The sequence below is a fragment of the Pongo pygmaeus genome, chromosome 13 (assembly GCF_028885625.2).
Source record: "Pongo pygmaeus isolate AG05252 chromosome 13, NHGRI_mPonPyg2-v2.0_pri, whole genome shotgun sequence".
Lineage (NCBI taxonomy): Eukaryota > Metazoa > Chordata > Mammalia > Primates > Hominidae > Pongo > Pongo pygmaeus.
In genome coordinates, this window is record NC_072386.2 from 54,661,069 (window position 1) to 54,676,135 (window position 15,067).

At 34.1% G+C, this 15,067-nt stretch overlaps 1 protein-coding gene across 10 annotated transcripts in view; it reads left to right on the top strand.

Moving 5' to 3' along the window:
* RFX3 (regulatory factor X3) overlaps positions 1-15,067 on the top strand; it is a 321,175-nt gene that overhangs the window by 276,593 nt on the left and 29,515 nt on the right. For all 10 annotated transcript variants that reach the window (XM_063649555.1, XM_063649556.1, XM_063649557.1 and 7 more), the window contains 3 exons: positions 70-219; positions 5,917-6,125; positions 14,717-14,870. In XM_063649555.1, coding sequence (XP_063505625.1) covers positions 70-219; positions 5,917-6,125; positions 14,717-14,870 — 513 coding nt within the window. The remainder of the gene's footprint in view (positions 1-69; positions 220-5,916; positions 6,126-14,716; positions 14,871-15,067) is intronic.

The following is a 15,067-nucleotide window of genomic DNA, read 5'->3' on the forward strand; positions in this document are numbered from 1 at the left end:
ATTTGAAAATTGCAGTGGTTTCTTTTACTGGAGAAAACAGAATCCCAACTTAATTGGATTGCTTTACAGGTTGCCGCTGTAAGTGCCTTTGCCCAGACTCTGCGAAGATACACGTCGCTTAATCACCTGGCCCAGGCAGCTCGTGCAGTGCTTCAGAATACTTCCCAAATCAACCAGATGCTTAATGACCTCAACCGTGTCGACTTTGCCAATGTCCAGGTATTCTGTTTCCTTGCAAAGCATGTCTCTTAAGGAAAGATACCCAATTTGTTCTTCTTAATTAGGATCATCAAATTTCTTTTCAAAGTCTCAGCTATATATGGCAGCATCTATATTCACAGTGTCCTGAAAGAGAGGAGTTTGACCCAGATACAGCTATAATGCTCCCATGTTTGTGGTTAAAGTAAGCTCACATTTACAGTCCTAAAAGACAACATAATATTTCACCAGCATTTGCTGAATAGTTAGTAGAGTAATAAAGGTCACAGTCATTGAAGTTAGACGGGCAAGAAATTAAGCTCTCTCATATACTAGCTGTGGGATCTTGGGCAAGTTACTTAACTACTGTAGGCTTCACTTTCACCACCTTATAACACCTATCTTAGATTATTGTTTATATATTTAATAATTTGTACCATGACATGCAGAGATATTTCTATTTTGTTGCCCCTCCTTGAAAGAACTAAGAACAATTCTATTTCAGAGTTTACTATAGCTGCCTAGTAAATATTTATTCACTTGAAAAGAATTATATGCAATAAGTTCAGCTATTGTGATAGTTCAAATGAAAAAATATTTTTTAACCTTGTGATCATGTTACCCACTTGTACTTTAAAGTATACTTTAAAAGCTAATTTAGAAACATTATTATAGAATTTCAATATCAATAAATACTTTATTTCTGATTCTAAAGTAATGAATCTAAATGTTACCAAATAAAAACAATATCATTGCCCACCAAAAGCATAAGCAACAAGAGGAAAGATACATAAACTGTATGTAATCAAAATTTAAAACTTTGGGGTTTCAAAAGAGACCGTCAAGAATGTGAAATGGCAAACCACAGAATGTGAGATTTTTGCAAATCATATATCTGATAAAGGACTTGTTTATAGAATATATAAAGAACCATTACAACCCAGTAATAAAGAAAACCTGATTAAATATGGACAAACATCTGAGTAGACATTTCCCCAAAGAAAACATACAAATGGCAAATAATCACTTTAAAAGATGCTTAATGTCATTAGCCACCAGGGAAATACAAGTCAAAACCACAACGAGGTACCATTTCGTATTCTCTAAAATGGGTCTAAGCAAAAAGACATATAATAACATACCCTATTGGTGAGGATGTGAAAAAATTGGAATCTCATACACTGCTGGTCAGAATATAAAATGCTGTGGCCACTTTGGAAAACAGTGTGGCAGTTTGTCAAAAAGATAAACATAGAGTTACCATATAACTCAGCAGTTCAACTCCTTGTTGTATACCCAAGAGAAATGAAATCATGTCCACACAAAACTTATACATAGAGGTTCATAGCAGCACTATTTATATCAGCCACGTAAAAGCAGAAACAACCCAAATGTCCGTCAACTGATTAATAGATAAACAAAATGTGATCTATCCATACAGTGGAATATTATTGGGCAATAAAAAGAAATGAAGTTCTGATTCATTCTGCAGTATAGATGAACCTTGGAAACATGATGCTAAGTGAAAGAAGCCAGGTACAAAGGATCACACGTTGCATGATTCCATTCGTATGAAATTCCAGAATAGATTCATCTATACAGACAGACGGTAGATTGGTAGTTACATAGGGTTGGGGGATTGAGAAGATTGGGAGGTAACAAATAAGAGTCATGGGGTTTATTTTTAGGAAAATTAAAAAGGTCTAAAATTGATTGTGGTCAGTGATGTACAACTTTGTGAATATACTAAAAGAAGCCTTTGAACGGTATTCTTTAGATGAATGAATTGTATAATATGTGAATTACATTTCAATAAAGCTGTTAAAAAACATTACTGTTGTTTTAAAAATAAGCTAATTAGTAATTATTTTATTTTCTAGAAATTTTAATTTCTACTTCTTGCCTAGTTTTGTCATTTAAGATATACCAAAAAGTAACATTTGGGCTTGATCCATTTTAGAGTACGATAAAAATGAGTTGTTCATTGTGACTTTCATGGACTGGGTTCAAACTTCTGAGATATATATATAGAGAGAGATATCTATATCTATCTAATATTTTATATCTGTTTATATCTAATTTAAAACTATATATATGAAGTTTTAAAAAAATCATCTATCCGTCTACAAAAACACATACACACGTACAAGTACATAATCTTTACAAGAACAAAGTTTCTCAGCTTTACAAAACCATTTACTTTACATATTTCAGTGGGATATATTAACTGAATAAGCAAGAGTATTAAGTTTATATTGCCTTAAAATCTATACTGTAACATTTATTTCAAATCCTTTTTCAGAAAAGATGTTTAAAAGTCTCTTAAGAAAAGTTGAAGAAGGCAGCTTCTAGTTTCAGAAAGTAATTTAAACTCAATAACAGAAAACATTTTAAAGAATTATTTATAATAATATCTGAAAGTTTTTCAATGTTCTTTTAGCATTATTATATGTATAAATACATATATATATTTGTGTATCTGCATTCCAATGAAGTATTTCTACAAATGAGTTCTTCCCTGGTTATAAGCATTAACCTTGAGAACATCTTTGCATATTAATGATCAGTGATATGTCTACTGTACGACTTATCCTCTACCTGCCAACTTTAAGAATACCCTTTCTTTTCCTCTATTTTTGACTATCATGTTTTTCTGGGTCCACCATGATAGTCATTACTGCTGAAACCCATATGATTCGGCATCTGCCCTCCAAAACCTTCTTCCTTTCTTCAGAGTACCATGACACAGTAGTGAGCCCTTCATTTCCCCCTACATTTTACTTTTCACAGCTCTGTACATTTTGATGAGTAATCTCTTTCTCAAGGTAGCACTTTTCCTCTTTAACACCCTTATTTCTTTCCTTTTCTTTTCCTAGTTTTGCCAGATTTTCCCAGAGTCCCTTGCCTCCCATTTTACCTTTATCCCCATCTCCAGTTCATTTGGAAGTCGTCCCAGCTTCTATAACATGAACCTCAATAATCTGACAATATAAGAATGATGCTCTTATAATAAGGAGACTTCTATTTAAAACAATGAAATTACATGTGTGTCAATATTATAATACACTAAGAGCTTGAAAGTGCTAAAAAGTTCCTTTCAGGATATCCATATATCACTTTTCACTACTTTGTTCTCCTCTAATTAAATTTTCTTTTCTTTATGCATTTAAGATAATTTTTCTATTGCAGTATAATTGGTTTCCTGTTTCATTTAATTGATAGTATTACAATGGCATAATTCTCTAATTTTTTGTGTAAATGTTGGTTTTTGAAATCTACATTATGGGCTAAATAGCTTTCAGTGGGCTGACCTGATAACTTAGCTATTGCATATAGTTGTGTTTCTGTATTTAAAAGGCATTCTGATTTTGAAGCTCCTGACTACTTTTCATTTTGGATTTTTTTTTTTCTAATTTAAGAACATCTCTAGGTGTCCTTAGCTTTTTCAATTATAGACTTGAAATATCTACATTGGTTTCACAAAGGAATATTTACAATGTGCTCTATTGTTAGTATATTTTTACTTCAGAGAGTAGTAAAATGAAGTATAATATAAAGTAGTTTGAAAAGCCAGAATAATGTGCTGTGGTTTTATTTCTCTAAGTTAGGTTTTAGATTATCATCTTTTCTTGGCAAAAACTAACTGCCAAGTAAATAGTGAGTTTGAATTTATGGTAAGAAATGAAATTAAATTCCTTCATGGATACTAGTAAGTTTCTCCTTCCAATTGTCAATGTGCAAACGAACAAAAAAACCTATCCTGCTAATTTCAGCTTTATTTGTAATACTAAAATGTTGGAACAAACAAATGTCTAACTATGTGGGATTGGTTCTATAAATAATAGTATATTATGCAATAAAACAAATTCATCCAGTGGACAATGAAGATAGGTCTAATTTGCCTACATGGAAAGATGGTTATTAAATATTTCTAAGTGAAACTGAGCAGAATATATAATAGAAAATATAACATGATCCTCTTTTATTTTAAACATTTAAGTATGTATAAGCATATAATAATATAAAATATATGTGTAGATATATGTGTTTTATAATACAAATATATATTTAAAATATAAATGTATGCATAAGTAATATAGTGTATGTATATATGATAATATATGCATAAATTATTTATATATGCATGTGAAAAGTTTGAAAGGTACATACATCAGTATGCTGTAATTTCTTACTGTTGCCATTTTAAGTATTCTTAATGTTTTGTTCCTTTTTTGCTTAATATGTGTTTACAGTTTTTTCTATAATTATATTTTAGTATACTTAAAATATTTAAAAGTGGTATTCAGAAGGTAACATCTGAATGGATTTATGATTAATTAGATAAGAGGAGAAAAGGTAGTGAATAGTATCATCAGCTGAGATATAGAAGAAACAGTAGGTTTCCCTGGGAAAATAAAATAAGTTGAGTTTGGGGCATTTTGCATTTGAAGTGCCTCCAGGTTGAAATGTCCCTTGAATAGGTAAAGTCTGTAGGATCAGGAGAGATACTGGAACTAGAAGATGGAGATAATGGATTTATTCAGTTGAAGTTGTTAATTTGAATGAACTTGTTTTTTGAGAGCATATAGAAAAAAAAGCTATAGACACTCTTTAGAGAAAAATACATATATATTCACAAGGTTTTATTAGGAGCCTCACAGACACTTCTCCAAAGAAATCTATCTTGACAAAATTATCTGGACACAATGAACCCAGCTTAAAATTTTTCATTAAATTTCATTTCTTTAATTTTATGCTTAGGGAAACTGAGGCCCACATAATTTAATTGCCTGAGGTTAGTTTTGTTTATTCAGGACCTAACACCTATGTCTTCTCATTCCCAGTCAAATATTACATTACCAAAGAATTATGTTTTGCCTTGAGTGAATAGGTTTTTTTAAATCTTAAAATACAACATAGCACTGGAAACATCACAGTACTTATGGCAACCGCTGAAAAGTAGCCTTAAAAGTTCCTATTTTCATTGCTGTTACCAAACATTTCCCAACCAGAACCAGAAGGAAAATTGCAATAATCACATTTTTTGGCAGGAAGCATGTCTACATTTTCTCAAGAGTTTTTGTTGTTGTTGTTATTGTTGTTTTCATTTCTCTGAATTAATTTGCATTCATAGCCTTGCCTTGATAGCCCTTGAGATTTCTGTTCCCAATCCATAAAACTCACAGCAGCATATGCTTCTACCTAGTACCATTCAGTGTTTGTTTCTGTTTTAATCTTGACGGGACCTCTTTTGGCCAATTTTATCTATTTATCTGTCTGACTTACCCTAAATCTTCTCAAATAAATTGGTTTTAAAGTTTTATCTGGTGGGGAACAAAAAGACAACTTCTGAAAGCAGTATGAAAGCTGAATAGGATGAAAGACCCTGCCTACTGTAGGTTCAGACTTCTATTTTTTGAAGTAATCATGTATTTTAGTCTTTTACACAGACTAGTTAATGTAGAAAAACCAAATGATACTTACATGTGACATCACTTTTCTATGTACCAGAGTGAGCAACGAGAAATACTCATCCCTTAAAACTGATAAAGATTGTGTTACCCTAACAATTGACAAGTAGTTGTTTATTTTCTGGATTCATTTAACTGTGTGAAGCTTTATTATAATTTTCTGTTCTTGCATCTAGTGTGTGTGCTGGCATTCAATGAAAGGATGCTGAATTGAACTTTTCCTTTTCTTTCTGTGTTACTGTCTCAGGAGCAGGCTTCCTGGGTGTGCCAGTGTGATGACAACATGGTTCAGAGACTAGAAACAGACTTCAAGATGACTCTTCAGCAGCAGAGCACCCTGGAGCAGTGGGCTGCGTGGCTTGACAATGTGATGATGCAAGCACTGAAACCCTATGAAGGAAGACCCAGTTTTCCTAAAGCCGCCAGGCAATTTCTGCTAAAATGGTCTTTCTACAGGTATCATCTAGGTTTTTCCTAGGCTTTCTTCTTCATATTCTGCAAATATGTGTGTGTATGTGTGTGTATATGCTTCTGTGACAAAAGAAAAGAAAGGAATAAAGACTTTAGTTTGTGGAAACTCCCTATTACAACTACCTTCAACCCAACTCAGTGATTACAACATCATGGAAATGTACCAGGAAACTTAGAGAAATAAACTTTCTGCTAGGAAAAGAAATCTCTTGCTCAAAGCCCTACATGTCCTCAGATGGGAACATCTGAGATTCTAGTCTAGATAATGTGTTCAGCAATAATCAGAAAAGGGCAACTGTCCTCCCTCTTGCAACGTACATTATTTAGGCTTCTTTCTTGAGGCCTAACACTAGTCTCCTTTTTGTTCTCTGTTTAGTGATGTTCAGAATGTGGTCCCTAAACCAGTAGCATCACTATCAATTGGGAACATGTTAGAAATGCAAATTCTTAGCACCTCCTCCAAATCTACCTGTATCAGAACCTGTAGAGGTCAGGCCCAGCAATTTATGTTTTAAAAAGTACTTCAGTTGATTCTGATGCATACCCAGAACTATCTATTTAACTTCTTAATTTTATCAATTATAACTGTTTTCAAACCTGGCTGCACATCAGAATTAATGTAAAAAAAAAAAAAAGAAACAAATCCTAGGTGCCTCCCAAGACCTACTAAATCAAAATCTTGGTGGTTAAGAGATAGTGATTAGTGGCTGGGCATGGTGGCTCACGCCTGTAATCCCAGCACTTTGGGAGGCTGAGGCGGGCAGATCACGAGGTCAGGAGATCGAGACCATCCTGGCTAACACAGTGAAACCCTGTCTCTACTAAAAATACAAAAACAAAATTAGCGGGGCATGGTTGCGGTCACCTGTAGTCCCAGCTACTCGGGAGTCTAAGGCAGGAGAATGGTGTGAACCCAGAAGGTGGAGCTTGCAGTGAGCCGAGATCCTGCTTTTGCACTCCAGCCTAGGCGACAGAGCGAGACTCTGTATCAAAAAAAAAAAGAAAAGAGAGAGAGATAGTGATTAGGAATGAGGATAATCAGGATTTTTTTCACAAAGCTCTCCTGGTGATTCTAATGATCACCAGTAATCTCGTAGACAGTAACATAGCTTATTAATAATATAAATCACTTTTTGACTAAAACAGTATAGATAGAAACGTGTATTTTTGTAGACATAGAAGCACCCAGAAGAAAAGGGCTTTCTGATTGCATGACATATGTCAAATGATGGGATGAGCTGTTGACCATAACTGCACCACAAAGATTAAAAACAGCATTTATGACCTTTGTAGGTCAGTGTCTCTATCATATATGTAGGATGGAATTGGCAGAGGGAATTCTTTCATAAGTTGGGTAAATTATATTTTTAACTCTGGCATTTGTTCTTATGGTGAGAGTTCATTTGTTAGCTTCTTTAGATAAAGCTGGCCCCACTGATTTGGCCCTAAGATTAATATCTGCTGTAAAGTATAGGCAGTCTCTAGTGTAGATTCTGTGCAGCCATGCACATATCAGAAAGTGGTGGCCACAGGACATATGCCTGACTATAGCTGTGGCTACACTATGGTCATCATCTGGACATCAGTGGTGAGTCCAAAGCTAGTTGTGAGGAGGGAAAGACTATGAATAAGTAACAGAATGTAGGAACTAATAGTACTTGTGAACTCAGTAAACCCAGACTATAGGATTTCCATATTGTTTTGACCACCGTTGGTTATAATGATGGAATCAGAGGTCTTTTAATTATGATGCTAGTTCCTTTGGTTTTATTATAAGTGACTTTTTTCTTTCTCAACTGATTTGGTCCATATTCTTATTTCTTAAACTGAAGTAGACGTACAGATCCACATTATATGTTTCATAAGAGTTAAATTATCCTTACATCCTGAAAATAGCTGTCTAGTGTCTAGCCCAGGGACAAATGCAATGAAAGAAAGCCAACCAGTTTTTTGCTGTTGTTTCGTTTTTGTTCTAGTAGTGGTACAATTCCACAGTCCTGCCTCTCATATATTTAATACCTTTAGCCCACATAATTCAAGGAGCACATTATTAAGGTGTTGTCTGGCTCTGTGACCCACTAGTATGCATCAGTGAAGCCAGTGCTAGGTTTGGATCTGGGTGTTTATGAGAAATGTGTTGATGAGAAATTAAGTTTTCCCTTGATACAGCAGGAGGATTTGAAATGCGTTATCACCGTGTTCTCAAGGTAGATGCAGCAACAGTTGTAGTAATGGTAGAATTAGAAAATTTAATTTGGGAATATTTTTTAAGATTTCAGCCAGGCTTGTTGGCTCACGCCTGTAATCCCAGCTACTCGGGAGGCTGAGGTAGGAGAATGGTGTGAACTCGGGAGGTGGAGTTTGCAGTGAGCAGAGATCACGCCACTGCACTGCAGCCTAGGCGACAGAGCAAGACTCCATCTTAAAAAAAGAAAAAAAGATTTCAGATATTTTCCCAGTTGCCCAAGAGTTTCTTTTTATTCATCAAGTTTTTTCCCAGAAAATAACATAAGTGGTATATGTGCTCCATGAATAATTGATGAAACAGCAGTACACTGACTGGCTGTTCCAAAACTTCTATGACCAAAGGCAGAGTCCATCCTCTACATCCAAAAAAGCAAGGTGTTTTTTTTCTCCCTACTGCTTTCTTATGTTATTAGTGTCAGACTTGCCCTTACGTCTACCTGTGGTTGTTTTTTTTGTTTATTTTTTTCCTATATTTAGTTGATGTCATTTTAGAAATACATCCCTGGAGCCTTCATCTCCACAGAGATCTGTTGCAGGTATCTTGAAGGGAGAGAAAATTACTTACTTGTATTTCTTGTTCTCTGCAGATATACAAACCGAGTAGATCATCACTTGCCTGCCCTCTGTCCTCCCTGAGTTGAGGAGAATTGGCTTGTTATTATTAGATACTATTATGGTTATTATTTTCGTTTCAAAAAGACTTGAAGGCGTACAGTTCAGGGCCCCAGAAGGAAAGGCACATTCAGACAGATGCATACCTCCTGCTGGTAGGCAAAGGCAGTAGCTTAGAAACTTAAGCCTTTAATATCTGAACTGTTTTTTACTGAGACATAAGAACATATTGAGTAATGAAAATTGCATTCACAAACTATCAGAGAAGCAGAATTAGAATATTTTTAAATGTTTTTGGCATTACAGATGCCAACAATTTGTAAATTTCTAAATGCCATTATAAATTTGGCAGTCACATACACAGGCCCTTCATGTTCTGAAATCAGATGCTTAATCTCCTAATTTCTAAAATTTTTTGTATATATTTACATGCATGGAAATATAGAAATGAGCTTGCCGAGAATCATAATAGTTGATATAGCTCTACAAACAGGTTCTGCTCTGAATGGGGGCTCTCTCTTTGCCTAACCTGGCTGTCAGTGACTAACGGTGGTTCCCTGGGAGGCAGAAAAAAAAATCACTGCCTTTCTTGGGCAGAATTGGAGAAGTTATATGGGCCATTTCTCAGCTTGTGTGTTTTGGATAACAGAAGAGAGCATTCTTCAGGGCCACCCTGAAGGTCATTCAGATATCCCATTTTTAAAGAGTGGAATGTATAGCTTTGATATTTGGCTTGAAAGTAGGCACAGGGTGCCTAGTTTGCCTACAACTGGACAATATATGAATCTTCCAAAAAGTAATACTCTTTTTTGAATCAACTGTAAGCACTTTTCAAAGAGTGAGTCCACATAAGGATCACAGGTGTGATGTTCTCACCTGAAGGGTGTGATACATCTTCAAACACTCAGAAGAGGCAGGTTGGCTATCACATGTTAGGGCATATATTTCAATTTCCACACCATGAGTTATAAAGATAAATACACAAAGATATTTCTTGTCCATTATAAAATAATTAACGTTTACAACTCTGATCTTAAAAAGAGTTGAATTCATGGTAACTTAGCAACAATTCAGTGGAGTCAATTTTACAACATATCTTACAGAAGTCTGAATCGGACAATAGGATTCCAATTAAACTGTTCATTGTGTCATTTAATACTTGGCATGTAGAGCAGAGGCCTGACACAGAGAGAATAAAGTAGACATAGCATTAATGATACAATTCAACTGATTCTTTTCTAAACATATGACAATAATTTCATGACATACATGTCAGTATTTTTTAAATAACTAGGTATTATAATTGAGGATCAATAAATTTTTTTTTAAAACTTCCAACAGAATTTAGTATTACATGTGCATTTTATGCTGAAATAAGGTGATTGCCTAACCATCCAAAAGTTTCCAAAACACTCAGAATGAAATCCAAAGGCCTTATCATGGCCTACTAGACCCTACACAGTCCAGCCACTGGAGTCATCAGACCCTATCAGGTATTCTTCTCTTTGCTCACTGCCTTCCCAGCACATTAGCCTCCTGGCTACTCTTTGAAAACAGCAAACAGTTCTGTCTCAAGCTCTTTCATTTGCTCTCCTTTCTGCCAGGAAAACTCTTCACCTCTGTCTTGTCTGAACCAAGACCCTGCCACAGAGTAGGAACACAATAAATATCTGCTGAATAAATGTGAATTTTATTGGAAAAAGTTGAATTTGCATTTCTAAAATGATGTCAGAAACTACTTGTTATGAACATTCTCCTTAGTTGTTCACATGATTTCAGGGTTATCATATTTTAAAAGAAGGCCAAAGTGGGCGGATCACCTGAGGTCGGGAGTTTGATACCAGTCTGACCAACATGGAGAAATCCCGTCTCTACTAAAAATACAAAATTAGCCAGGTGTGGTGGCGCATGTTTGTAATCCCAGCTACTCGGGAGGCTGAGGCAGGAGAATCGCTTGAACCCGGGAGGCAGAGGTTGCGGTGATCTGAGATCATGCCATTGCACTCCAGCTGGGCAACAAGAGTGAGACTCCATCTCAAAAACAAAAAAAAGAGAAAGAGAAATACAAAGGCCTAAAATTTGAACTTAGAAATATGTAAAGAAAGACTCATTCTGTATCTGTGATATTTATTCCTGAAAAGATTTATTAACATTCACCTGACTCAGTATTGTTTTTCTGTATTATTATATAATGAATGACATCTTTTAAAATAAATATTTTTATTATGCAGTTAATATATGCTCACATTAGAAAATGTGGTAAATACAGGCCATGCATGGTGGCTTGCACCTGTAATCCCAGCTATTTGGGAGGCTGAGGCAGGAGGATCAGTTGAGTCCAGGAGTTCGAGACCAGCCTGGGGCAACATAGTGAGACCCCATCTCTAACAAAATAAAATAATTAGCTGAGCATGGTAGCAAGTGCCTATGGGAGGTGAGGAGCATAAGATCACTGGAACCCAGGAGTTCAATGCTGCAGTGAACTATAATGGCATCACCGCACCCCAGCCTGGACAATACAGCAAGACCCCCATCTCTAAAAAAAAAAATTAATTAATTTTTTAAAAACATAATCTAGGAAATACAAAAACTTCTGCCCAGAAATTACCACTGGTTAAGTGTTTCTTTTTGGGTTAAATAAAATTGGGATCCAGTTGTTTACCATAGACTATTTAAATATATTTTTCTCTTAACATTTTTTATTTGCAATTATATCTTAAGCATTTCTTGCCATTAAATATCTTCAGAAACATAATGTTTAATGTCCTCATACTATTTCATTATGTTTATGCCTCAGACATTATTTAAACATTCCCTTATTCTTGAACATTAAGATGGGTTTTGGTGTTTTGATACAGTTTTTAAAAATGCTGTTATGATTATCTTCATATACAATTGTACATATATCTTTGGATAAGTTCAAGTAAAAGGATATAAACATTTAAAGTAACTAATACTAGTTTAATGAAGTGTGTGATCTCAATGCTAATAAAGTATTAGATATTCCAATTCACTTGGGGGTAGGAATTTTTTGATGTATGGAGTGTTTTTATGTAAATGAGCTCATGTATCTTGTTTCAACTTAACCATTATATTATAAACATCTTTCTATGTTACTACTTATGTCTACTTCATTTTTTTAATGATTGCATAAAATTTTATATCTAGATGAGCCATAACTTGTTTAATCAGCATCCTACTAGATGATCTTTTTAACGATATTTACTTTCTTTTCCTAGTTTCTCACTAGTACAAATATTGTGCTGCAATTGTGACTATCTTTGGTCGTTTGTGTAAATTTCTAGAATTAGATTGCTGGGTCAAAGGTTTTGACATTTTAAATTTTGACAAATACTGCCAAATTTCCCTCTACAAAAGTTTTATGAATTCATATTCATAGAGACAGTAAAGGAGAGTTTTTCCAAACCAGCTGTTACATTGGGTCTTTTAACCTCTGACAGCTTTATAGATTATATAGGATATCTTACTTTAATTTTCATTTCTTTAATTCCAAATAAAATTAGTCATGTTTTTGTATGTTTGTTAGGCATTTGTCTTATACTTTAAATTTTTAAAATTTGAAAATTTTAAATACTTGCTATCTTTCTTCAGCAAGATAAATGCAATTAGGAGCAAATATTCTGTTCATGCTTTACTTTAAAAATCATTTATTTCAAGTCTTTGTTAGTATGGATAAAAATGTTATATAACATTTTCTTTTCATTTTTGTGTTGTTTTTGCTTTGTTTTAGTAAGTGATTCACTGCTTTAAAATTTTTTTTACCATAGGAATAGAAATATTTATTTTCACATAACTCTTATATTGTAATCTTATAAATTATTTTTACAAATTGGTGATATGTCACTGAATTTTAGGAAAGACATAGATAGAGTTATATATAGAATTTTGTCATATATGTTGGCATGCAAATGAAAGTATTCATTTATTTTTAATAATTATTTATAGAGCTGTAAACTTAAGGAATTCATTAAAGTAATCAACTGTAAGATATCATTCACTAGACCTACTATTTATGGTAATGAATATATTATTAACACTAATGTAGGTAAAAGTATAGTTACATTGGTAGTTTTCTTAAGATTTCACATACATTATGTCATTTGACTCTTAGGCTAAACTTTGAACCTTACAAAAAATTATATGATCACAGTTGAAATCACATAGTGGTAACCTGGGTCTGTGTAACTTCAAACCCATGCGTATTCTTATAATTATTATTTTAGTAAATAGATCTACAGAATTGAGAGGTCCTCTGCCATCATCATATAATAATTGCTATTCTTGCCACCATAAATAAATGAGAATGAGAAAGTCAGCTTCTCCTATTCTGTGTATTATAATCACAATCACTTATATATGAATAGTGTTCTAGTCATTCATATGTTGATTTCACATCCTTTAACTTATTTTATCCTTGAAATAAGCATGTAAGTTAGATAAGACTAAAGGCAATGTTTTGTTTTCATGCAAGAGGAAAAACATCTCGGGGAAATGATGTTTTTGAGGTCAACAGTCAATGAAGAGACAGAATCAGAATTCAAGGCGTCTATGTTTCAGATGGACAATGATGATCTGTCACTTGCCAAGTTGAATGCATACAATTTAATGTATTAGTAGCCTCTATTTAAACAAGGTTGAAAAATGAAACAGAAAACAAAAGTACAGTCTTTTGTTTTTCCATTTGCCTGATGTCTTATAATTCTTTACTGTAAAACGAGGCATAGGTAAGTTTTTACCTCTTTCTCCTGAGAATACAATGGTTGTTTTAGTGTTCATATGCCAAAAATCTTTAGAAAAAGGTAAATAAATGAAAGTGATAAACACACACATACACACACTCACACACACACATCGCTCTGATTCTAAATTATGACTATTTTAAGATTTGAAGTGCATGAACAAGCTTAATGATTGACATGTTGAAGCCAAGATTTTATTTTGGACTCATTGCCATTTTAAATATAATAGAGTTTATTGTTAGTATTTTATTAATATTGCTTATGTTTTCATATTATATACATTAAATGTTTGCATTTTCAAAAATAACGCATTTCTTAATTGATTTTATTGTGCTTATTTCTAATGTAAATGTGCCTTAATTTAAGTGGAAATCATTAAGAAACTGGAAGCACTTAATATGTTTGCCTTCCAAGAAAGCTTTCTGGAATCCCTGTACGTACTTGCGTATATTCTGTATTGCCACATCTGGGAACATTGCTTATTATATTTTGTAAGCTTTGTCTGGCAGAAATACATATTTTTCCTAAGGCATACCCCAGAGATCATTATCACTGAGAGGGGACAGACTGCCAACCTTCATCAATAAGATTTTTGCTCAAGTTGCTTTTTCTTAGGGTAGTGATGAGTGGTCAATCTTTCAGAAATATTTTTTGTTCAATTCTGATTTATTTGTGAGTTTGGTAGAAGCAGCAGACTTGCCTATGATAGTAAAATGACTTTTTCCATTAAGACTATCTCTCTTTAATAAGGATCAAGTCTCGGTGAGGATTACCTCTTTATCATTCTATTTAAATGAGTTGCAACTGCGTTCAATAATGAAATGCTTTCATGGCAGGTTTTATACTATATCAACCATATAGACTCCCAGCTTGACTTTTTTTTAAGAGGAAAAATAGGTAGAATGCTAATTCTTGTCACTAATATTAGCTGCATATATGTCTTTTCTCTTGGAACAGCTCAATGGTTATTCGGGACTTAACCTTACGCAGTGCTGCTAGCTTTGGCTCCTTCCACCTGATCCGTCTACTCTACGATGAATATATGTTTTACTTAGTAGAACATCGTGTTGCTCAGGCAACAGGAGAGACTCCTATAGCAGTCATGGGTGAGGTAAGAGAGGCTGAAAGAGCTGTGACCCACTGGGTTATTAAAAATAAGCCAGAATTACACTTCAGTCTAAATATATTATTGATTAAAACCATGGTTCCTAACCAAGTCAGCCTCAGAGCCAGGAGGGGCTGTGGAGTTATTGCAAGAGTTCCTTAAATTCCTCTGTTCTTATGTGCTTAATCAAAAGATTCTAAAAT